The sequence below is a fragment of the Castor canadensis genome, chromosome 2 (assembly GCF_047511655.1).
Source record: "Castor canadensis chromosome 2, mCasCan1.hap1v2, whole genome shotgun sequence".
In the NCBI taxonomy this organism is placed as follows: domain Eukaryota; kingdom Metazoa; phylum Chordata; class Mammalia; order Rodentia; family Castoridae; genus Castor; species Castor canadensis.
This window is the reverse complement of record NC_133387.1, coordinates 76,704,164-76,731,171: the sequence shown is the minus strand read 5'-3', so window position 1 is coordinate 76,731,171 and position 27,008 is coordinate 76,704,164. Positions and strand designations below refer to the sequence as shown.

The following is a 27,008-nucleotide window of genomic DNA, read 5'->3' as shown; positions in this document are numbered from 1 at the left end:
TTTTAATTTGGAAATGTATGTTCAGACTTAACCAGTTGAATATTCAAGTCCAAAATTAGAAATGCTCCAAAATTTAAAACTGATCATCCTGTGAGTGCTCAGATGGTTTTGGATTTCAGTAAATTTTGTATTTTGTGTTTTTGGATGGGAGATGCTCAGTTCACCCAAGCACATTGAATCCATCAGTTTATTCACAGGGCTATCTAACATGACCAAGGGGGATTTATCCTGGAATGCAAGGATGATTGGAAACATGAAAGTCAATCAATACAATATAGAACATTACCAGAATGAAGAACACAAAGCTTACTTGATCATATCAATGCAGAAAAAGCATTATACAAAATTCAGAGCACTTTCGTGATACAAGCACTCAAATGAGGAAGAGAAGAAAATTACCTCAACATAATGAAAGTTATTTAAAAAAAAACCTAGAGTGAAATTTACACTCAATGCTTTTTATTTAAAAGAGGCAAATATCTTTCTATTAGCAATTTTGATTAGAATTTAAAGTATTTTTGAAGGTATTTAGAACTTTAAATCTTAAAGCTATATATAAATGAAAGCACCATTTCTCGTTTCAGGTTTTCAGTAGTTTTTCTCTTAAGCTAAAATTTAAAAGACTCCCCCATTGTTTTAAAAATGTATCACAGTTCTTTATCTGTGGAATACCCAAGACCTTATTTTGTCCCTTGATTATATATAAAGGCACTTTCTGAATGAGTAGTAGTGTGGGTGAAAGGAGTAGTACATATTCAGATAATTATTATTTTTTTTTAAGTCATCTTAATGTCAAATCACAGATACATAAATCTAGCCAAACTTATAGCCTACAGAATAGAATATTTGCACAGCCAGACCAATCAAGAATAGAAGTTTGCCACCCATAGAGCCCTTTCCTAAACTTTCACACAATTCTGACCATCTTCCTCAGAAGTAGCCACTGTCTAGACTTTATAGCAGTCTCCTCATTACATTTCCTTTCTCCCTCCTTTCCTCTTTTCTCATTTCTCTGTCCGTCCTCCCTTTTTTGAGACAAGATCTTACTATGTAGCCTAGGCTGCCTTCGAACTTGTGATCTTCTTGCCTGAGTCCCTCCACCTTCCTCAAATACTGGAATTACAGGCATGTTGGCTCTCCATATCACATTTCTTACTGGCACTCTCTGGACATTATGGTTTAGTTAATAATATTTTTTAAAAAAATGACTTTTTAACTGCAATTTTGTGTGCAGTTTACTATCCCTTTACTTTTTCTTTTCCTGTATCCAACACGTTTGGCCTGTAGTATTCTGAATCTCAATAACTGTTTTAGTCATGTGTAGTGCAGTTCTGTGTATTTCTTTGTCCTCAATAATGTAGTGCTGGATCCTGGAGCTTGATCAAATTTTGATTCCTCTTTTTGGCAAGATAAGAGATGGTAGGCATTTTTAACATAAGGCAACTAATGATGATAGCCTCTGATATTTCTGTATAGTTTGTTCCTACTTTGGAGGCAGGTGAAAATCATGATATTTTAACTATATTAATTAGTTTTCATATGTCAATTAGAATACTTTCATAAAGAAATATTTCTTTTTACCTAGTATTTAGTTACGCAGTAGTATAGTTCACACTGGAAAGATAAATGCTTGGTTATTTTTTTCTTTCATTTTTTTAAGTGAATCAATTGATTCTCTGTCCACCTAAAGTTACCAATATTTTGTATGCGTAAGGATGAAATGCTTTATGAGCTCATGATGATATATCTAATTCAAGATAAATTTCTATCATACTTGGTTCTTTATTGAGATTCCTGCTTCTCAAAGCTACAGGGAATATTAAAACTAGCATATTCTATATGAGTTGTATTTTTGGTGGTGGGGAGATATTAATCAGCCGTAGTAGACAATTTCAAATTTTGTAAAGAGAGAAACCTTTTATAATCCACATATCATACAAAATTAGTATAATAGCTAATCAGAGGTTTTCAATCTGGCTGTACATTAGAATCACTTTTGGAATTTAACTAAAATACAGACTGCAATCTTTTTGGATAGCTTATAGGCCTATGAGTTTGAAAAATATAAATAAAAAAAAGATGCTTAGTTGATTTTAATGCACAGCCAGATGAGAACAATTAAATTATAATAGAGAATGGATGAAGATTTTGAATGTAGTCTATTCTTTGTGTATAAAGTGATTGAAAATTTGTCATTAATAGAATACATACACATATGGTCCATGGACAATGTAAGAAACCAGCCAGTGTAGTAGAGACCACTGTGGTATACAAGTATCTAGAAATTTCAAGAGATGAACTGACAATATAGAAATCACCACCAGAAAATCATTGTTACTTTGCCTTGAATCTTGATGGAACTTTGCTTGTGTGATCTTTAATGAATGGGTAGATGAATTTTTAAAGACTCCTATTCGCTATATGAAAATATCCTTTCATAATATTTCCTTGTATCTCATTTGGTTTTTGACGGGAAGGTAATTTTTAGTTTAATATTCTTTTAAACTTAAAGAAAACTTGCAAGAATAGTACAGACAACCTACATCTTTACCTAAATGCACTAGATGTTTACATTTTACCCTATTTGCTTTACAATTTCTATGCATGTCTCCCCACCTATAGACCTGTGTGCATGAAAGGGTGGTGATTTAAGTCACTGGATTTATAGTAATTTGTTGTAGAGGTCTGTAATGACAAAGATTTCCTTATAAAATGTCAACAAAATTGGTACTACCTTGGCAAGAATGATCATGAAAAATACTGAGGTCTTATAATTCATATAGACATTGAAGGAAAATATTATGACACTTTTCTAATAGTCATGAGAATTTAGATGAATGAACACATAGAACTTTTTAAATTGATATGGAAGATAGAGGATGTGAATAGTCATTTATTTAAGATACTAGGTCTGTAATTAACCCCTCCAACCAGAGATAGCGGATTTTTACCAGTAAAATCTACAAAACCATTTAAAAGAAGAAATAAACATCAATCTTTTGTAGTTTTCTAGAGAATAGTAAAAGACACTTCTCAACTTTAAACAGTGTAGTTATTAAATAAAAATATGACAGGAATTCATGGGAAAGTAAATTTATAGGCTAATTTTTTTCATAAACATGGAGGTAAAATTCTAAGTAAATTTTTTATTACTAGATAACATTATGGATTGGAAAGAAGGAAATAAACCTTTCATCATAATCAGTATTTATACATATAGTAAAATCTAAAATGATAGAATACTGGAGTTTATAAGCAAACTTAGCAAAGTTACTAACAGCAAGATCTGTATAAAATTTACTCTTGTATGACCATAGAAACAAATTAAGAAGTTAAGTACTCACAAACAATCAGGAATAAATCTAACAAACTGCAGAAGGACTAAGCTGGAGTAGATACAGCACTTGAGAGGGATCGAGGAAGATTTTGGGCAGTGAGGGTGTGTGTCATGCTCGTTGGAAAGCTTCTTATTTTAAAAATGCCATTTCTGTCTAAAGCTCACCAGGTGTTAGGGAAACTGATTGCAAAATTTATAAGGAAATGAAAGGATCCTAAATAAAAGAAGTTCTCTATTACATGATATAAGATGAATGCCAAATCGGTTTTGAATTATTTCATTTTAAAAATTGTATTTTTGTAGGGTGATAGTTAATACCCTGGTTTTAATTTTTATCACTATCAATTTACATTGGCTAGAGCTTAGAACTGTATAGAGGCTATATTACAAAACAAGGAAGGGGAAATTCACCACGTTATATTTTGTTTCAAAAACATTATTCTTTATGTATGGTTCTATCAATTTGTCAAAATGTCTGTGGTGTTATCATGTTAATTGTATTTATAAATTATACAATACTCTTTTTGATTCTTGTTTTTTTGTGAGAAGCATTCGGAAATTTAACTGCGTAACTTTTTGTAAGATGTTATAAAGCCAAAATTTGTCTAAACATTTAATTTCATGATGCATAAACTTGAGTTAGCTTTATTTTAACACTGCTGCTTTTCTGACTGAAAGCTTCTGGGATAATGAAGAATCCAAGACAGACCGCCATGATATGACATCATTTAGTATCCCACTGCAGGGTTCACTGCTAAAGCATTCCATGACCTTCAGTAATTCAGTTGCCTTCTGGCCGTACTATGTTTATGTGTATACTTTTCCTGTTTCAATAGAATTAATTTTTTATCTTTTCGAATTATTTTCAAAGCTCCCCCCCCACCTAAGCAACAAAAATGTATTCACCTTTCAAGAGTGAGTTCTTAGCTTATTTTAAAGGGTTATTTTTTTTTTAACTAGTTTTTCTGTCACCATAGGATGTTTTATAGTACTAACAGTCTTGGCCATTAATTTGTATTGTTAAATATATTGAATTATATTAGGGTCATGTAACTTAGTGAAGAATCCTTTTAGTTCTTTTGAATTACTTTGTTTACATATGTTTAGTTTTCTTAACTAAAGAATATGAGTGAAAAATGTGTTGATTTTTTTTTACAGAAACTATTGCAAGGTAAGTATCATGGTAGAAAGGTATGATTTTTGGAAAGACCTGGATTTAAGTATCCTCTAGTGAAAACAAGCACTTAGCTAATAATACATACTTTAAATGGGACAATGAAAGCATTAGGACTTCTCATATGATGTTTAAGAAGTGTTAAATGTCTTTCCGCTGTCTTCATTTTATTCCCATAGAATAGCTGTAGATCTGTAACTATTTTCTTTGAGTTGTATCCTTTTTCTACTACTCATAACCCTGCAATTTTGGGAAATCTTGATTTCTCTGAAATCAAGGTTCCTGAATTTGTTACATAGCTTGAGTATTGCATTACAGCAGACAGCTTTTGGAACATACTGTATTTTTGATAAGTAGGAAATTTGGAATATTATTAGCTAGTGATGTTATTATTTTGACTCTCTTCCCTATGTTTGCTTGTCAGAATTATTACTTGATCAATGCTTCCTACAACACAGTATACAAAGTTGCCCTTGTAAGAAGCAGCTGGGTCAAATTTTAAATTAGCCCAACTTTTGATTTAGGACTTCTGTTTAAATTAGGCTTTATTTCTATGTTCGTGGCAAGATATTGTGGAGTGGCTCCTTAACTGGCAGCTACGTATGTGTTTCTTAGTACCTCAAATTTACCTACTGTAGAGGAGGACTGTACATCTTTGAATGGATGTTATTCTGTCACCTGATTTATATATTTAAAACAAATCATCTCAAATAAGCCCTCCAAATTTGAGGAAAATTCAATTATTTTCCTTTGTAAAAGTCAGAATAGGAGCTTAGTTTATTGAATAGGTAATCTAGAGGAATGGCAGGGAAAATGCTGGACTTAACCAGGAGGTTTTGCACAGGAGACATGTTTTAGCCTAGAGGGTGAATCTGCCTGAGAAGTTGGAATTTTTAAGATTCTGTGAGACTCCTTATAAACTTGGAAGAATGGAATTGGGGAACTGAATGGTTGTCACTTATAGTTACTCCCTTTCAAACGTACACTAAGATCTCATCTCTTTTGGCTGTGTTGTGACATTACTCATGCACACAGTGTTTAATGAACAGATGTCTTGGTTTGGGTGGTAAACAGAATCAAGAACATCTTTGTGTGAAGTTTGGGTCACTCCACTTGGCCCATAGCCAAAACTCCTTGTTCTTGGTCAAGGGCTACCTAACGCAGGTAAACACAAGTTTCAGCATAGTAGAACTTTGAATGTTAAAATATTAAAAATTTAACACTTTTCTTTATATTTCAGAGAGAATTTCACAAGAACTTTGTGTAGTTATGGACACAAAAGAAGAGAAAGAACCTATAAGCTATCTTCTTGAGGCACTAAGAAATGAATTAAATGTAAGTATTGAAAGACTGAGTTTGATAAAATTTTTGACAAATTTTTTTAGCTTAAAGACATCTTTCTTGAAAAAGCTGAGAAATTATTTATTCCTAATGTATCCTTTTGCCTTGCTGAGATCCTTCGGTCTGTTGACAGTTAGGACTGGAAGTACCCTCTATCTCCTGTCCTTTCCTCTTGTGGCTGCTTTCCTGATTCTCATGTGTGACTTGCTTTGGGAAGCCTGCCTGATGCATGTGCCCCAAGCTAAGGCCCACATTGGCTTGAGAGCTACAGTGCCATGAGACAGAAGCTTAGTGAGCTTTGTCGATTATATAGAAACAAAAGAGAACTGAGGAGGACAAAGAGCAGAAAAAAGTGAAACAGATTGTGACAAACGACGAGTTGATCATGAATATAAGTGAGTGAATAAGCTACTATCAGTATTAGTGCTAGGAAAATAAAAGAAGCATAAGTGTAAAAGTGTCTATAGGAACTATTTATATCTTTTACCACTAATGACTTCCACAGTCATTTTTATGACAACTCTGTGTTTGAAGTATTTTGTTTGCCTGACTTTGTTAAATATTAATTTGTTTTCATTAACATGTTTAACTTCTAAGTAGAATTTATTATGATCAACATGTGATGACTTTTTAACATATGTGATATAAATCTAGTCAAAAGCCAAAGGAGAAAGTTCATTTTAGTTGGCTATGTAATTTCATCATGATAGCAGTTAGAAAAAGAACAGGCTCTGATATCACACTTTCTGTACCTGGTTGTCAGTTTTGTTGCCTAATTGAACTGAAAATATTAAAATCATGGACATTATAAAGCTGGTAGGGTTGAATAAAATATATTAAAACTCTTACTCTTTGCTATATAAATAAATACATATTAATGGTCACCACAAATCTGTATTGACATCCTATGAATCATTTTGGTTCTCTGAAGATAATCCTATAATAGATTGTCTAGGGCGAACTCATGGATACAATATTCCTTTTAAAGTTCTTTCATTTAAATAAAAATATTTCATTGCTTAAAATCCTTGATGTAATTTGGCTTGATTAAAACAAAAAAAATCTTCAAAATTTTTTCCTCGAAAATCCATTTTCTTCATAAAGTGTTTTTATCAAGTGTTGAAAATCAGATTTATTTTTGTCTTATATGTGACTGACTTTCTTTTCCTAGATGCCCAAAGATTTTTTTCCTTTAAAGCTCAATTACTTTAAAAAATTTTCTCCATAATGGCTATTTCTGGTTGATATTCCTGGGTGTATAATGTGTTTTTTTATCATGTAGTTTTTTTATTTTAATGAAAGTTCTTATGGCATAGTTATTTTTACTATTTTCTCTTACTTTAGTTTTCTTCTTCAGATAGTTCTTTCTTTAGGTTATGTATTCTTTGCCCATGTTCTATACCTATTACCTTCTCTTGGGTTTTTAAACTTTCTTAATTCCCTTTTGATTTTTAGAATTTTCTTTACATCATATTTTTCTTTTCAAGCATGAGATGATCTTTTCGTACTTTTATTCTTTCTACTTTCCCCCTTATTTGTACAATGAATGAATTATTTCACTTTTTCTGTTCTGGTTATTATGTTTCTAAGTCATTTGAATTCTGAGTTTTTAAAAATTCATTTAGTTCATTAAATGCTAGGCTGTAGTTTTCATTTGTATTGTGATTAGGTCTTTCTTATGTACATGCATTGCATTTTTACTTTTATTCCTTTACTTCTTACTACACTTATATGAGATTTGTTTGAGAGCTGTACTACTACTTCTTTTAAAGAAACATAGTTTTATCTATTGTGGGGAGCAGAAGGGGTAGGTCAGTAGGTCAAAATAATTTTCTAGCTTAATGACATGATACTCCTTCCTTAACATTCTTCTTGAGACCTCTGTTGCCCCCCTCCTTTACTTCTGGGTGTTGTATATTCTTTATTCCTAACCTGCCTCCTTTTGTCAGTCTAGCCCTCTGAAGTAGTGCTCTGCCCTACAAGAGTTTTTCAGTCTGTTTGTTTTGAATGTTCTTTGGACCCAGGCCCCCAGAAATCCCTAGTAAAATTGTTAACAGCATGGTGCAATCTGTCATCAGAAGACTTCTGAATTCTTTGTGTCCCACTGGGAAGAACCAACAGCAGGACACATGGGTGTAAAGTGAGTTTATTAAAAGTTAGGGAAGGGAACTACAAAAAGAAGCATAGTGGGTGCAGATGGAATCTGCTGGCAGAGAGAGCTGCTTTTCTTCTTTACGTACTGTTAAAACATGTGGTAACCAATGGGAGGGAGGAACCAGGTGGTTCCCATTCAATAATCAATGAGTTGGGGAGGGACATGTGCAGTTCCCAGCCAGGTGAGGGTGCTCAGAGCTGTCCCTGAGTCAGACACAGGCAACCTACATATACGTATTAGTCCCGAACTTTCCCTACTTCTAGCCTGCCTCAAATTGAGAACTTTCATGTTGCTCCTTTGTATTCAACCCATAAAGGATTTTCCTAGTTCTGTTGTTATTCCCAAAATTGCCTGTTAAGCTAATCAGAAAGTACCCGATGATTATTTTGTTTCCTAGCCCCTTGATTTTTCTTCTGCTTTTTGTTTCAGTTTTTTAAATTGTATGAGTTTTTATAGATACTGGCAATTTATCACTACCTACTAATATTAGTTTTGTGAAAGATGTTTTCTATAGATTTTCGGTTTTGATATCCATCTTTCATTCTGTTTTTATGAAGGGATCTGCAGAGATTCAAAGACTAAAATAACACATGTAGTTTTCCAGAATACTCTCCCACTTTATTCTTTAATAGAATGGATCTTCTGTTCATTTCTTATTTTTAAACACTTACATTTTGCTTCAATTTCCAGTATGTAATTTATAAAGTAGATGTAGATAGCAACTATGGAATTATTTTTAAAAATTAAGTTTGACTCAAAGTTAGGAATTTCACTTATGTAATAAAGAAGGCTAAGAAGGATACATAAATTCAAGAGGAAGGAAATTACTGATCTTATGTCTTAATTATAATGACTTTTTGTTTTGTTTTGGACTTATAATCTTTCTACTTTTTTAATATTATTTTGTTGTTTTTAAGTTTACTCACATGTTTAAACATTGTTTAGGCCACCTTCCACTACCTGCTCCCCCCTCCCCCCCAGCTTTTGGACAGTGCCTGTTCCGCCCTCTTGGTCTCTGATTTTGTTGAAGAGAAAACATAAAATGATAATAAGAAAGACATAGTGTTTTTGCTAGTTTGAGATAAAGGTAGCTATATAGACAGATTCCTAGTGTTGCTTCCATGCACATGTGTATTACAACCCACATTGGTTCATCTCTATCAGACCTCTTTGTTAGTTCCTGGTCCCTGTCCCATAGTGGCCTCTGCCAGTTTAAGATTACTTTGTTCGCTTCTCTACAGTGAGCACATCAACCACATTCAAGTTTTAGGTTTCCTTCCCTTTCCCTATTCCTCCCGTGCACATTCTCCTCTTAGTGTGTGACCCATGTCCAATAATATTACTGCATTTGTTTTAGGTCTATAATCCGCATATGAGGGAGGACATGCGATTTTTGGCCTTCTGATCCTGACTAACTTCAATGGTGTTCTCCAGTTCCATCCATTTATTTGCGAATGACAAACTTTCATTCTTCTTTGTGGCTGAATAAAATTCCATTGTATATAAATACCACATTTTCCTTAATCTATTTGTTGGTAGTGGAGCATCTTGGCTATTTCCATAGCTTGGCTATGTAAATAGTGCTACAATAAACATGGGTGTGCAGGTGCCTTTGGGTATATTCCTAGGAGTGGTATTGCTGGATTATATGGCAGATCTATGTTTAATTTTTTAACAGGCCTCCATATTGTTTTCCAAAGTAGTTGTACTAGCTTACATTCCCAACAGCAGGGTATGAGGGTTCCTTTTTCCCTTCATCCTCACCAACATTTGTTGTTGGTGGTGTTCTTGATGATGGCTATTCTAACAGGAGTGAGGTGGAATCTTAGTATGGTTTTGATTTGCATTTCCTTTATGGCCAGGGATGGTAAGCATTTTTTCATGCATTTTTTTGGCCATTCGTAGGGGATATATTAGACTTTTTATTTAAATGAGGAACTAAAGTAGTGCTTGTATTAACTTTTAATTTTTTAAAAAAAGTTTTAACTGACATATAGTAATTGTATATATGTATGCCTTACAATGTAACATTTCAATAAAAGTATACAATGACCATATCAGGGTAATTAGCATATCTGTCATCTCAGGCATTTGTTACTTCTTTATGTTGGAAACATTCAAAATTCATTCTACTTCCTATTGTGAGATATTCAATTAATTGTTATCAACCACAGTTATCCTATTAGAAGTCTAATGAAAAACTACTAAAACTGAAGTTTGAATGTTCTCATGGTTTATTTTGTTTTTATATAAATTTTCTCTTTCCTTATAAGGACACATTTATCTTGTGGCATTTTTTCAGTCTATAACTTACAGCAAACACAAAATCTGATATATTTTAACATTTTAACCTCCAAGAGCTTTTGTCTGTTTGAAAAGTACATATAAAAAGGATGAAGTCACCACTGTTGAAATCTATAGGGCAGATCAGTGTGGGTGTGGAACTGCTTAACACACAATGGGAAGCTTGTTTTATTGATGTGAAAAAACATGTTTCCCATTGAAACTGAAGGGAAGATAGGGAATGCTTATGGTTATTACCTGTGCTAGAATATTGTGGTATACTTTGGCATGATCCAAATGTCTAACTCTAATGTAATGGAAAGCACCAAATTCATGGGAGAGGTTGCTGAAAAAGGAAGCTAAAGAGCGAATTGGTGAAGAGACACTTCTCCTACTCTGCCACATGCATTTTTCACTCACACTTAAATTGTAGGACTTTATTATCAGTCATACCATACTCCTTAGATTTTCCTTTAAGGACTGTGAACTGTTTCATAGTACCTACCTGCTTCAGAGAGCTACATCAGGGTGGTAGACAGGGATGAAAGGCAATTATTGAAAAATAGCTTGCTGTTTTGAAAGTAGTAAGGAATGTCTAAGTAGGAAGATGCAATTAAGCTTTTGTTCTTTAATTCATTAATTTATGTACCATCTAATGTCTATTGTTACCAGATGAGAGGGTTCTGCTTCCCTGATTACACACAAAATCACAGGAACTTGAGATCTACAATGAAAAGAATTTCAAGGAGTTTCATGAAATAGTCTCACAATTTTGAAGTTTTAGCAAGGGTTAATTTTGGTGTACCAGGATAAAATAGGGAGAAATGAGACAAAAAAAGGGAGAGAAAAGCACCTTCTGCTTGAAGTGCAGGGATGGGAGTTAATCTCAAAAATGACAGACTTTTTATGAGTTTTATGTTCTGTGAGCTGGGTAAATACATGTTATCGTGTAGCCTAGTAACCCCGAATTAGAGACAGTGGTTCTGGATGCTGTTTATTATTTTGAAACATGGGATGTGATCTAGACCTACCCCAAACACAGGGAGACTAAGGAGTTTGTGGGCTCCCATTTGCCAGACATACCTTCCAATTTTCTGTCTTTTTACCATTTGTAGTTTCTTAACATCTCAGAGGAGAAGGCAGGTGCAGACAGCATCTTTCTTTCTTCCTATTCTTGTAACTTAACATCTAAAAGGAAGTAGTATAAAGAGAGCTTGCTGCTCTGGTTTTCAGTTTACATCATAGTTCTATTTTTTGAGTTTGGCATTTTTAATGTTTATTATTTTTAATTTTTCTGTCACTTCACCTATCTATCCTTCCTCACCTAATGATAGAGTCACTGAGTATAGAACATTGAACTGAAGTATGCTTTTGTGACCTTAAGGACTATATTGTACAGTTTGAAATATAACAACAAATGTATACAAATATAAAAGGATGCTTAATCACAGATTATATGCATATTCTGAGGAAAAGTAAACTGCACTTATGTAAGAGCCATGAAAAACATTTGTTGGAGGTGGAGGACAGTGCATGAAATCTCTGAGAAGACATGCTATTTAGTTAAGCCTAAAAGTGTAACCAGGAGTTACATCAATTTAAAGAGTGAGGCAGAAGGAACAGTGTGTGAAAGTCACATTAAGGGCTTTAGTCATGGGGACTGAAGTATAGGGTCTGTGGTTGGAATGGAAATGGAGTGTGGGAGATGAGAGTAAAGATGGGAACAGAAACAGAGGCAGCCTTGTAGGTTATGCTGAGGTTACTACAGTTGCTGCTATTATTATTATTTTATATTTTGTCTTAAGAGCAAATTGAAGAGATAGAGGACTTTAGCAGGAAATGGATGATCCAGTTTTGTTTTATAAAAAAGTTCATACTGGCTGCTGCTGCTTCCTTCTAGAGGAGGAAGCATGGAGTATTTAATCTTTCTATACATAACATTACCCCTAAATGCACATAAGCATGTTCAGTCCAATATTTATTCCTGTAATAAGAGAAATGAAGTTCCTAAAGAACACTGTTTTACATATCCTGAGTGAGCAGGGACTATTGAGGCTTTTTGTGTATTTTGCTTATCCACTCATTTCTGTTTCCCAGAGCACATAATTTGATTACTGTTTTGTGTAACCACAAACGACAAGCAGGGTATAACTGAAGATCGTTTGTTTTCCTGGGTAAAAGCATGCTCTGGTTTTGTTGGAACTGCTCTATGATACCTAGTTTATTTGTCTTACTGCCTTCCAGGTTGTGTCGAGTGTGTGGCTCCGTGCCTTCTGTTACAGACCTCACTAAAGTCTGTGTATTACATTACTCAAACAATACTATTAAAACAGCAAATGAAGTCAGAGGAAAAGCAGAAATGAAACAGTGATTTAAGCTATAACAGCATTTTAAGATTTTTTTTCAAAATAGTTATTTAATTCTTATTTTGATACAAATGACATTTTAATCTGAAGATTCAGTGTTTTTCATTTTTTAGTATTGAACAGAGTGATATGACACTGTAAAGTTTCTTCTTCTCTTGAACCTCTGATTCTGAACGGTGGCAACAGTAATTCACTTTAAGGATGTGGTATGTATGTGTGTGTATAAGACTAGAAAACAGCTGAAGACCATCCCATTAAATCCACTTGGTTTGTTTGGATGTTAGCCAGATTTTCTGATGAGTTCTCCAGAGAGGAAAAGTGTCCAAACTTATTGGACTGTACAGTTACTCAAGATGGTATTAATTATGTCCATGCTGCATTTAATAAAATCAGTACATAATTATAAGTGGTTGTCATGGTTTTATAACATGATTATTAATGAAGATTAGCTAAGCTAATCTTCTCTAAATGTCACTTTATTTTTTCTGTGTATTTAACATATCTTTGGCTTTTTATTCTTGAGACATAAGAACCTGTTGAATTGTTATTCTTCCTAGAATATTCAGTTAATTAAAAAAAAATGTTCTTTTGCATCCTTGTCCACTTAGGAAAACTATGTCATTGCTCACAAGTTGTAGACATTTTGCTAAATTAAAAATGCAAAAACAGAAAATGCCAACAGTTAGTATTAGACATACATTTGTGAAGTCAGGTCTTATATCCTAAATCAAGAAATTGATTTTATGCACATAATACATACTTCTATAAGGAAAATGTGTATAGAATATTGAAAAGTTGCTCTTTCTGGCTGGGGATGTAGCACAGTGGTAGAGTAGCTAGTCAGCATGCACAAGACCTTGGGTTTGATCCCAACACTGCAACGGAAAGAAGCCACTTTTTGATTATAGTTCAATAGATTTTTTTAAAGACAAGATCTTGACCCATAGCCTAGCCTGTCCTTGAACTCCCTAGATAGCCCACACCAGTCTTCAGCTCATGGTCCTCCTGCTTCTGCCTCCTGCGATTACAGGCACACATGGCTTCAACAGTTGACTTCAGTAAGGATGTACACACTAACTTATTTAAACTGAGCTGTAGTTTTGCAGTTTACTTACCAATTTCCCTTCATTTTATTGATTTCATGACTCTGGTTATAGAATATATGATGTTTGAAAAATACCAGTTTACATTCATTAATGCTTCCTCTAATAATTGAGTTAGGAGATGTAGTTCATTTCAACTGTTTACATGAAGTATAATTTTAGATTACAATGCCAGAAAGCAGATATTGTTCTACTGTCATTAGCTAAATAATGGTTTCAGAGATTTAGTGGATCTAGAAAAACAGAGCTAAATACATCTCTTTGAATTCGTGTTCAGAATAAATTATCCATGGCATTTAGTCACCTGAAAACTTGTTTCCAAGACCTACAACTAAGAACTTGTCCATCCCACTTGGTGTAAAATTCCTTCTTTTTTCCTGTCTTACATTGACACTATCTGAAGTGACTACTCCATACACATAGTCAAACAAAGTCCTTACAGTCATTTAAGACAATGCATGTCTATACTGAGCATTTCTCTCACTGTTATCATTATCACGATTCATGATTGGTCAGATCTTGAAATGTGTAGTGTTTTGCTTCTCTTTCGCCTATTAGATTGTGTATCTTCCTCACTTATTAATTTTATGTTTTAAGGCTTAGTGTGTTATTACTTTTCCTATGAAATTGTTTTAATTTTTCTAGTTCTTGGAAAGGTACTCACCAACAATGTTGCCATTCTGTATATCCTACTTTTTATTGTTATTTTGCATATCTCTTTCACCACTGCTTATCACCAATCCCTTACACTGTGCTAGATGTATGGTGGGAGTCAGCTAAATAGTTGTGGTTAATGATAATAGGACAAAGAACAAGCAAGCTTCTGGAATACCTCTCTGCCTGGACATCGGCCAGATATATTTCTGTAGATAAAGAGGTAGCCGCTGGGCATCTATCAATCATGTGAATAGTTGAGAAGAGTCTAAAACACTAAGTACACCCAAGAAGTTCTAATTGATTTCCTAACGAGAAGAAAGCACTATACTCACCACCAGAGGGAATGGAAGGGAAGGGCAGGTTGCAGATGCCACAGAGATTAGATGAAGCGGAGTCAGCAACAGTGATGAAATTGTGATGGGTAGCATGTCAGAAAAACAGAGGAAATGATAGAGCAACAAGCACTGTGGCAGGAATTAGCAGAGGGCTGAAGAAGCGGACCCATCTAAAAATTCTTCAGACTATAGGTAATAAGATGCCACATTGAGATTTGAATCTACCTTTCTGTATTGTTTAGAAAAGTCCTGCTTTAAAATATCCTTTGGTACAAATATGTTTACAGACCTCTGAAACATGTCATATTTTCACTATCTTGTTGAAAATATAATTTATCTTTAATGTTTTAAAATATTTTGAGGATATAGGCTAAATAACACCTATTAAATAGGCTACTAATATGTGTTTTGATAAAAGAATGTTATATGACATGACAATTTTTTATGTAAATCTAACATATCTATTTAACGGGAAAATACAGCTTGTATACTACTTAAGGCTTGAAGAAATATAATGGTTGATTTTACTCAGTAATTTAAAGTTAATGATATTTGCCTACAATATTATTTGTTACATACACTTTTAACAGTAATGAATCTTCTACATACTTCTAGGCTGTGTCCATATTACTTAGAAAAAAATTAAACTTTATTCATATAAAAATTAGGTTAGAATTTGAAGGGAAATTAGTTGAAGTGTTGAAGTAATAAATTCATTAATTTGATGGGTGTGTGATGGTACATGCCTCTAATTACTGCACTTAGCTGGCTGAGGCAGGAGGATTGGGAGTTTGAGGCCAATATGGGCTATGTAGAGAGATCCTGTCTCTCTACAAACAAAACAAAACAAAACAAAACAAAACAGAGAAACAAGAAATAAGAAGAAAGAGAACAAACCAAAATATTCTCTTTTAGTCATTTATTTTTATTATGCTGGTGGATGTATAAAGATTTAGGTCACTAATTTTAGATGATGCAAAAAGGCAGTAGTTTTGGTTTTGTCAATGTTAAAAGTTGTCTTGGAATGGTTAGATGGGACAGATTCCTCCATAAATGTATCAATTCAAAATGAGAGTCCTTTCAGATTAATGTGATTTTAGATGATCTAATCTGTTTCTGCTTCAGAATGTTATATATGGACCAGTTACTATCAGCATCAACTGGAAGCTTATTAAAAATGTTGACTTTTAGACACCATTCCATATCTAAGAAAATCAAAATCTGTATTTTCAACATTACCAGGGATTCTGATACACAATAAAATTTGGGAATCATAGAGCTAAACTTTATCTTTGCAGTTGAATATAATAAGATCCTTGATGGTAGAAATCCTTTATTCATTGATACTGTCTGTATGTGCAATCTATCCCTCAATAAATATTTATTGATGAGATAAAGGAAACCTTAACACATCACTAGCCAGGTTACACTACTCTTCATGACTTTGTTGTTTTAGTTAAGACAGATAGGATTAGTATCAGTTACCTTGTGAATTCTTAACTTGCGAATGTTTTATGCATTATTATTAAACATGAACAGATCATATTAATGTATGTACCTTTAGAATGACATTGTCTTTTGTTACATTGGCTAGGTAAAATATTCCAAATTGTGCTTGCCAAACGTGATTTATGAATAAATGCCCATAATCTCCCATTTACTTATAACACTGTTGATTGACCATATTATTGTATAATAGTCTACTGCTGTACAAAAACTCAGCAGAAAGATTATCTTGATCAGATTTGTATTTGGTAGCTTTATATTTTGTTTGGACAATATCCAGCTTTGGATATATAATATGTGTAATAAAGTGAGAATCTTGAATTCTTCTTTGGTAGGGGCTCATCTTTGTTAGGATTAGGTGTTTTATTTTCTATTCCACAGTCTGCAGTTTTGCCTCAAAACAGTAGTTGATCTTCAAGGGAGTTGTTCTTAAGGAATATTGCAATACCAATCCTGTCTACCAGTTGTTCAGCATCTATTGGATGCAGCGTTTCAAAGCACCTGACCTTCACCAATATCAAATCTGAAGACTTGACTTGGAAGACACATTTTTTTTTATAGTTTCTTCCCTGTCCAGGACCCGAAAAAATGATCTGAGTTAGATCATGTGAACCAGCAATTAAGATAGTTAATACTCACTTAATTTCTTCCAGATTTGGTGTTTCTTCTAGATCAGGTGTTGACTTTCGTTCCTGTAGTGTCCTATTCCTCTGAATAATGGTCTTGTGACTTCCATGATAAGGTAAAAGTACCTGGAGTAATACTGATGCCCAGCATGTTTTAGATTTGTGTGCTGAAGGAGTCTAATACTTCATTCCCTAATGGACTGATGATCTTGGATAAGTTACTTCAACTTCTTTGCTTCAGCTTCTTTATCCAAAACAGAAGGACAATGATAATACCTGCCTATGCATTGCTATGCTGTGTGGTTTCAATATATAATTGTTTAAAATATTTAGTAAAAACTCTGACAAATGATAAATCTTCAATAAATGTAAGATATTAAATGTAAAGGCATGATGGAGATTTGATAATATGTTAAAGTGTCATCTGCAAGTGGAAGGAAGTTAAGAAGACTGGAATAGCAGCAAACGGGGACTATTGACTTTCTAGAACAGTGATTGTTGAGAAGCCCATAAACTCAGGAACAGAGACAGTGTTTAGTGCATTGTGTAGCACAGGGAACTTCAAGGCTGCATGCTGGACTTTGATCTTTGTGTTGTGTGACTTTTAAGAGGTATAATTAGGGAATTATGACCCATTTCCCTGTGTGATGAGGAATTGAGATGTAGCAACAGTATGACGTAACAGCCCATTGATTATTGTACTCTTTTGCCTAATTGGAAGTATATCAAGATGTCACTGGTATAACAAGCTGGTTAGGAGATATATATATATATATATATATATAAAACCACATATATATATATATATTTTTTTTTTCTTCTTTGGTACTGGGGCTTGAACTCAGGGCCTATACCTTGAGCCACCCCACCAGCCCTTTTTTTGTGATGGGTTTTTTGAGATCGGGTCTTGCTAGCTATTTGCCCCAGCTGGCTTCTTGATCTCTGCCTCCTGAGTAGCTGGGATTGCAGGTGTGAGCCACCAGTGCCTGGCAGGATATGGGTTTTATGGTGGCACTCTATGAAGTGGAGGGTCACTGCCTTACTCCATCAACTCAGCCTTCATGATTGGGGCTATAGTTTATATAAAGCTAGCCTGTCCACAGAGGAGAAAAAAAAAAAAAACCCTTATCTTTCTACAACTCCCTTGTTTATATTCACATTAGGGCTGTTGTTTGAATATGAAGGAGGTGGGACATTGTGGATTCAGATTCAGAGATGACGCAACTAACATGTTCTGTAAAAAGAGGGTTGGCTTCTCAGAAACACATTTTTGAACCTCTGACTCACAGGACTAAGGCCTTTCAGCCTTAGTTAAGCCCTAACTCTTGTTGAAATTAAAACTTTTTTTTTTAAAACAAACCATCATAATCAAAATAATATTTTGACTATGCAGATGTTTGCATTTATTAATGGCAAGTCTTTCCTGCATTTTTATTTGTTATGGGAAAATATTTAATTTTTAGTATACTTCTTTACTTTTACTGAACATATTAGAAAATTATTTTAAGTTTTGTTTAAATGTTCATTGAACAAAAATATTTACAGAACAAAAGTTGTTCTAGCCAGGAGCTTGTTCCATTTGTTGTGTGCAAGTGTGGAAACATGAGTAGTGACAGCATAAGATGACGCCACAGAGCTTTTCATAAACAACCTAATAGCATTGTCTAATGTGGTCTTTGTTTATTAAAGGTGTCAAAGACTCCTTTGCCTCTTTATTGAAGCTAGTAAAGCTTCCAGAAAAGAAATGATTATACTTAACTAGAAATAATTATTAAGAGTCTCAGTTTAAAGAAGAAAGGAATTTTAGTTTAGTTCTTGTGTTTTCTATGAGTACAAAAATACTAATATTTTAACAAAATATTGTGTGCATATGCCTTAGTCTTTGAACATTAGCTGATAAATAATATTGTATTTTAATTAGAATTTTAAATTTATCAAATAACTGAGAAAATGTATTTTAATTATAATTAAATAATACCTAACACCTCCTAGGCAGGCACTCTACCACTTGAGAAATGTCCCCCAACCTTTTTTTTTGCTTTTAGTTATTTTTTAGGTAGGGTCTTACATTTTGCCTGGGGTTGGCCTCAGACCATGATCCTCCTTCCTATGCCTCCTACATAGCTGGGACCACAGGCAAGTACCACTATGTCCAGCTTATTGATTGAGATGGGGTCTTGCTAACCTTTTGTCCAAGCTGACATCAAACTGAGATCCGCTTTAATTCTGTCTCATAAGCAGCCAGGATTACAGGTGTGAACCACAGCACCCATCTGAGAATACAAGCTTTAACTACTACTAATAAAGTTTAAGAAACATGAAATAGCTTTTATAAAGAAACAAGTATATATTGAAGTCAATATGGGTTAAAGTTGCCACAGGCAAACATGAGCTCAGTGTTTGTGATAGTAAAGTAAAATGGCCCTCAACTGTAGAAAGTCCCCAGTTCTTTGTGGATCTTTGATGTTTTTCAGTGTCTGCCATTTTTTTAAAACTCTCCAATTCATAGAAAAGAACCAGAAGACTATACAATTAGAAAGTAATCATACCACAAGAAAAAAATCAGATGAAATAAGTCTGCAAGAATGCTCAGACATCTCTTGGTCCCCAGATATTCTCATACTTGATTATTCTATAGAGCTGAGTAAGAAGCTGAATTCAAGAAGCTTAAAAAACTCTAAAGATTCCAAGAGACTAACAGTGAATAACTAAGGAAATAAAATTAAAACTAGAAGAATACAACTCTATAACTGACTAGCTTATTAGAAGTAGAAACACACCACAGAATAGAACATGATACCTCATCAGAATAAAAATATGAGCCAGAACTAGGCTGTTGGTGGAATTTAAAATGTGTTCTCTCAAGCCAGGCTCGTGTGGCTCATGCCTGTAATCCTAGCTACTCAAGAGGTAGAGATCAGGAGACTGGAGCTGTGAAGCCTGCCCAGGCAAATAGCTCTTGAGATCCATCTTGTAAAAACCCATCTCCAAAAAGGGCTGGCATGAGACCCAGAATTCAAACCCCAGTGCTGCCAAAAAAAAAGTTAACAAAAAAAAAAAATGTATTCTCTCCTACTTTTTTGTAGGAGGAAGTCAATATTGACAAGTGAATTGTGTTGTCAAATGTGTTGTTGGTGAGGTGATATCACTCTTAACCATTGGAAACTAACCTCTTTGAATATGAAGAATTAAATGAAGTTAATTAGTATAACTAATGCCTTTAGTTATACTGTGTTTGATTTTCTTTTATTGTCATAATTACAAAAGGAAATAGACATTACAATCCCATGCTTTTAGTGAATCGTTTTGTCCTTGCATATCTTGTTCACAGAAAACTGAAAATTGTCAGAGTGATTCCTATCCAACTGTCAGTGATTCTTTGAAGTGGTATTTTTGAGTTTTTAGATTTTTATTTTATTTTATTTTTTTTTGGTGGTACTGGGGTTTGAACTCAGAGTTTTACGTTTGCAAGGCAGATACTGCACTGCTAGAGCCACTCCTCCAGCCCTTTTTGCTCTGGTTATTCTTGAGATAGTTGTCTTGCTTTATTCCCAGGATGGCCTGGACTGTGATTGTATTTTATGCTTCCCTCCATAGCTAGAATGACAGGTATGTGCCACTACACTGAGTTTTTTTTCTGTTGAGATGGAGTCTCACAAATTTTTTTCCCTAGCTAGACTAGAACCTTGATCCTTCTGATCTCAGCCTCCCATGGAGCTTGGGGTGACAGGCAAGTTCTGCTTTTGGTTGAGGTGGAGTCTTATAAACTCTTTTCCCAGGCTGGGGTCAAAAATCACGATCCTCCCAATTTTAGCCTCCCAGGTAATTAGGATTATAGTTGAGAGCCACCAGCACCTGGCTTTGTTTTCTTTTTCAACTTTTCAAAAAACTTTTCCACATTGTTGATTTTACGAATATATACCTTCTCCTCCTCTTACTCCTCCTTCCTCTTCCTCTTCCTCTTCCTCCTCCTCCTCCTTCTCCTTTCTTCTTTCTTCTTCATTTCATTGGCAGTACTGGTGTTTGAACTTGGACTCTCATGCTTGCTAGGCAGGCGTTCTACCTTTTGAGCCGCTCTGCGAGCCATACACAATTTTTCTTGACACGAGCCATTTTCCTTTAAAAAACATTGGTAGTAAAGTTTTGAACTTTTTGTTAAGGATTTTTATTGATTAAAAACATGAATGCTTCTTTTTTCAAAGACTCTAGATCTTGTCCTCAGGATTTTACCTAATTTTTTTGTGTAAAAGACTAAATCAGAATATGCCTCATGTTCTTATTATAGATCTCATTAATGTATATGCTCACAAAAATTTTAAAGTAATTAATTGTTTTCTGAATTCAGAATTCACTTAGGCACATTTGTTGAAGTGAAGTCTGCTGCTGTGTGTGGTTGTCTTAATTTACATCTGTCAAGTCAGAAACTTGTCAGGATCTAAGATGATAGCCTTCCTCACATGCAAGCAATTCTGCCTGACACAGTACCATTGATACTAGAAGAAGACCTGTCATTTCAGGGTCAGAGTAAAGATGATTTATATATATTCACAGACATAGCAGTAGTTGGAATAATAGTCTAGTGCTGGCTTACTGAATTGGAACTCCCACAGAGATATGCAGTCAGAGTTAGTTGTTGTCTGGCAATGGGATGTATTCCAAAGTACCTTGATATTAGGAAATTCAGGCCTTACACATGGGCTGATGATATCCTCCTGTTACAAGGGAGACGTTATCTTTATGACTCTGGAATGTCATGTAAATCTGCTCTGAGGGGATTCAGGTCTCCATCATTACTTTCTGGAAAACAAGCAAATCTCTAGGAAAGGACATGTCTGTCCTGGCAAGTTGCTCTGTTATGCAAACATCTAGAGCAAATTAGCTGTTAAAGCCTTTGAAAACATTTGGCTACATGAGAGAACCATGAAAAATTGTGTCCCTGTAATATCGAGAAGATGTAATTAATTCCTTGATCAAATTTAATGTTGCACTGTGGAAGCTGATTTCTGTTGTAGTAGTAATGTAGAGCTGATGACATAGAAATTCTCTTATTTTTTTTTGTAAATAGTACTCTTTGACCTTTGTGTTCAATAAGAGTTTTAAATGGAAATAACATTGATTTTTAGAACTATAAATTATAAAGTAGTATAAATATAATGCCAGTAAGAACCACTGAAATATGAGTTCCTGGGAAATTGTTACAGCAGAGATATAAAATACCCCTGTGTAGTATTTCTTAAGTTTTTGTTTATATTGTTATAATACAAAAACTTGTAGTAAGTAAATTAGAATGCCAAGTTAAAAAGAAACAATCTTATTAAGAAATTTGTAAAACATATGTACTGTCTCTCCTAAATGTAGTCTGAGACAGCCTCTTGTAATAAGATCTTTGGCAGACTGTCTTTGGTCTTCATTATTATTGTCCAAGTTCAAGTCTTATTTCTTTCTCAATGGTGTTCTTATAATTTCATATTATTCTTCCTGCCCTCAGTCATTCCTGGTTTAGTGACATCTATTCTTTGTAACTGTGGTGTTTAATATCCTTCCGTGTTTCAACCATCCCTGTCTAGCCAACCTTTCTATTTTAGTTCTTCGACATCCTCTGCAATAAATTCTTCATATAATGTAAACCAGACTACTTGCCTGTTCGTGAGTATTTTCTGTGTCTCCTACATTGTTCCTATCTGAAGCAGTTTCCTGCACTCTTGCTTGTTAAAGTAATGTTCATTATTCATGGCCTAATTGAAATGACTTTGGTAGCCTGATAATCTTCAATCTGAATTCATTGTTTAATACAGTCCTGGGTTTTAGATGCTGGCCTTGTAACAGTTATATGCTGTTTTGTAGTAAAGTAGTTTATGATCATATTTGGTCTTTCTAGCTGTAAATTTTTTCCTGTGTGTCTTTCCCTCTAGCATGTTAAAGTCACATGTGGGGCTCTGGGTTATGCTGGCAGAGATACTCAGCACATCTTGGAGCAATGCTACAGTTTTGCTTGTGTGAATGTAAGTAGCAAAATACAAATAACTGATAGCACTTGACGATATGAACAAATGTAATGACAAAAAGAATTGATTTTGTTGTTCCTGAAGTATTTGCACAGAAGAGATTGACAGATGAATTGTGTCAGTGTGTTTTTCGAAATTGTATTTTTATCTTTTGGAATAGGGAAGTGTTGTTGAAAGCAAATAATATTTCTATAGACTGTATTTTTAATTTTCTGTTTTGTATTCAGTATAAAGTAGATAATATAAGAGCAAAGTAAAAATAGCTCAAAATTTAATGCATATAACCTATGGGTATCCATTAAACTTTCAAGATTATTATTTTTTTTGATGGAACTAGTGCTTGAACTCAGAGCCTTGAACTTGGTAGAACCACTTGAGCCATGTCTCCAGTCCCAAAGATTAATCTTGATAAATATTTCAATATTATGTAAAATCTCTCCATTTTTTTCCCCTTGAGTTATCTGTTAAGTCTTTTAAGAGCTACTTTTCGCTTTATCTTATTTTCCTGGTCTTTCAGTTTATGACATCTGATTTTCACAAAACCAAGAAATTACTGAGTATGCTTGAGGAGAGTGACCTTTCCATTTTGTATCCTGTAGTTGTGGTTTCGGTAAGTGAGTGAATGCAGATTTTTCCTCATCAAACTTGTGCTTTTTTCCTCATAACTCAATGTTTCTGTTTAGCAAAATTTTATCCAATTGAGAGGATCGACCCAAACTCAGGAGAAATTTTCCTTATGAATTTCTTAGGCTGTCTCTTGCTATGACTTCTACAGACGCCTGCCTTTACTAGAACAATCATTTAGTTGAACTGACAGGTTTGGAAAACAACTTTATTCAACCTAGCAACCAATTTCATTTCTTTATGCTCCTTAAAATTGCAAAATACTGGCAACGTTGACAAGATGTTTGGATAATGTGGTGACCATATTATCACAATGCCATAAGAGAAGAAATCCAAAAGTTAAAAAATATGAGAAAGAAATCTAATGGAAGAAAATTTATTCTTCGGTTCTGTTCCATGGAAAGCATATGTAGAATGAATGACAGATTAAAGAGCATTCATAGAACAATGGCCCATAAAAATTTTGGAGAGATTTTTCTATAAATGACCAAAAGCATACATATAATGCAGAATTTACTTTACTAGCCTATTAAGCCATGTAGCACAGTAGGATATCATATAGCAAAACCAGAAAGGAACAAGACAAGAAGCCAAGCTAACTAAACTGGCTCAGGAATAGGACCTGTATGTAGTCTTGTAACATTTCGATATAGGAAGGATTTGCAAACAGTCTCAAAAAATGCTAGCAATTACCCAGTTCTTAAAGGTCATGTCTATCCCATAGTGGGGAATTCAATTATATATGTTTAGTTTTTAAGCCTTCAGTTCCTCTAGTTATTGCTATCCTTGTATCTCAAGCCTTTCTGTTGCTCCCATAAATACTTAGATGAGAATACATTTGATATGCCTAACCCATCCAACACTGTAAGTTTGTAACACCACACTGCAGAGTATGTTTTTGCTGCCTTGTTCTCATGACTGACTAGGAACTGTGGCTACCAGTCTAGGAGAAGATCAGAATTCAAAATTTGAAGTTTGGTTTCTGGTAAATGCATACTTTTTCCTACCATCATAATGTTGAAAAATTATACATGGAATCATATATATTATGTATGACCTCCTTTGTCAGATTGTATCTCTCAAGAGGATTTTTTGAAAAAGTTGTTTTCAGAGTGGCCTGACACAGCAGTTATGAACATTGGATGTTTCTCATTCTCTATTTTCTATGTTTACTACTTCAATAATGTGAATATGTGTTGAAATATCAAAAGGTAAATCTGTAAAATTTCTGATGTTAACATAATTCAGAAAAGCATAAGTTTTAGTTAAATAAGAATTAAAGACACTAAGATTCTGAATTGAGGCTGCATTCTTGGCTTAAAAATTAATGATCAGAGAGTTGTTTTTGTTTTTTTTTTTCCATAGTGATGAAGATATTGGTAAGTAAAACTATCAAGGCTGCATTCCAGAAAAGATTCTGTAAAACCAATGATTTATTTGATTATGCCAGAATTTCCACAAAACATCCTTTGGTAGTGTCAGGTGAAAGGACAATACATATTTAAAGCTTATTTTTATTTTGATTCAATAAGCACAGCTGATTCACCTAATACACATCAAATTCATGTTTAGCTGTTACAATTGGGAAGAAATAGGCAACAAATATAAGTAGAAGTTCAAAATTGAGAAATGTAGCAACTTATTAACTTTATTTGGTAAAATAGTTTTTTACTTTTTCCATACAACAATAACTGTTTTGTTTTTATCTGAATAATTACATGAGAGCTCTACTTTTCTTTGCCTGTGTTGACAAATTTATCGGTGCATTATGAGAGATAGGAATCTTTTCATAAATTTACTTTAGCAAAAACATAAATTACCAAGTGAATTTTAATGACTTGGAATAAATGAATAATCCTACAAAAGTACCTAACTTAGTTTTAGTTAGGAAGTAGTTTATTAACATTATAGATCAGAAGATATGATTTTAGAATACTTCAAAATATTTAATATTTGAACATGTCAGGAAAACCCCCCAGAAAATCACCATTCATTGACACTTGATACTTTTACATATGAGAGAACTGTCACGAAGATGTAAATTGTTTCCAGAAGGTTCCACAGCTCACAGTGGCAACTCCAGGAACAGAATCAATCCAATGTACAGTATATCATATACACTTGTTACTTTTATGCTGTCATGAATGTGTTAAATAATGAAAAAAATGTTAAAAATATACATATGTACTCATGTATGTATTTAATATTCCTTCCTAATATTCCTAATAAAGAACAAATGTAAAAACATAGCTATTCCTTCTTTTAAGTATAAATAGCTTCTTATTTTAGCTTTACAGGGCATTTAGCCTTTATTGAGTTTAGATTATCAAAATCCATGGTCCTGTTAAATTTCTTACCAGATCCTCGACATGAATCTTTGCCACCTTTTAACTAACTGCTTCTTCTTTGTATTTTCTCTGGTTAACCATTATTCCTAGACTAATAGAATGTGTTTTCAAAGCACAAATTCTTCTAAAACATACATGCAAGAACTGTTTTAATTCTCTCTGTCTCTATACTTGGTTTACTTTTCAGTTTGTGTATTTCAAGTCCCTAGATCATTTGTTCTTATTTTCAAATGGATATTGTATCTGTGTTTGCTAGCCATTCATTGGTCTCAGGAGCAGATCCAAATCCATGTACTGTTCTAGTCTCAACTGTATTGCTGCTGTAGCCTTGTGAATACTTAATTTTTTCCTTCAGAACACTATGTTTTTATTAAATGTTTATGATGTTTTCTCTTAAGATATGTTAAAGTTTTCTTGTTCATGACTTATATACTATAGCAGAAATAGAATCACTTGCACAAGTTCTATAAACTCTTTCATTTGTTTTCTGCTAATATAGTAAGTCTCAGGTATTTCCTACTTAAATCAATAGTAAAACCTAAATAAATACTGGTTAAGAATACCTTTAGAACCTTTTCCAACTGTGGTCATGAAGGAATTCATTTCTAACACAAAGATGAGGAATGATGAAATCACTCTCATGGTAGGTGTTGAATAGAAGAATTGACTATGTTGTTATAAGTTTTAGAAGATCTTTGCTTATGGCTAAATGGTTAATGAAAAGCTGATAGTGTGGGATATAGGAACTCACTAAGATTAATTATGATGGGCATGTAACTGATGATGTGCAAAGAAATGATTCTCATTGAACACACCTTCCTACTATTCATTCTTTTAAAGAATAAAGGTTATTTTCAGGTATGGTAGTCTTCTAAGTGGAATATGCAAATAGAATGGATACCAGAGGACTGAAAAAATTTTGTAAGTTCATTTTTTCTGAATTAAGCATCATTTGGGATTGATATTTATTTCCCTTAGTTTATTCAACTAAGTCCCATGAACAGTTTTTTGCAAATTTGTCAGTTATATACTAGTTAATCAGTTTATAAAATTTCACAAAGAAGTTCACAGGGGCAAAATACATATAATTAGACTGCTTTGTTAGGGAGCTTGCATTGATTTTAGCCCTAGACAAGGAGTTGAAGGAT

The 27,008-nt window shown here is 33.8% G+C and overlaps 1 protein-coding gene across 8 annotated transcripts in view; it reads left to right on the top strand.

The window, feature by feature from the left end:
- Positions 1–27,008, top strand: part of Crppa (CDP-L-ribitol pyrophosphorylase A) — a 294,009-nt gene that overhangs the window by 101,627 nt on the left and 165,374 nt on the right. For 6 of the 8 annotated variants that reach the window (XR_012445225.1, XR_012445224.1, XM_074065073.1 and 3 more), the window contains exons 6-8: positions 5,752–5,846; positions 22,796–22,885; positions 23,406–23,498. Coding sequence is in view for 6 of the 8 variants with exons in the window: in XM_074065073.1 (XP_073921174.1) it covers positions 5,752–5,846; positions 22,796–22,885; positions 23,406–23,498 (278 nt within the window). In the remaining 2 variants the exon portion in view is untranslated. The remainder of the gene's footprint in view (positions 1–5,751; positions 5,847–22,795; positions 22,886–23,405; positions 23,499–27,008) is intronic. The other 2 variants (XM_074065075.1, XM_074065077.1) reach the window with 2 other exon arrangements.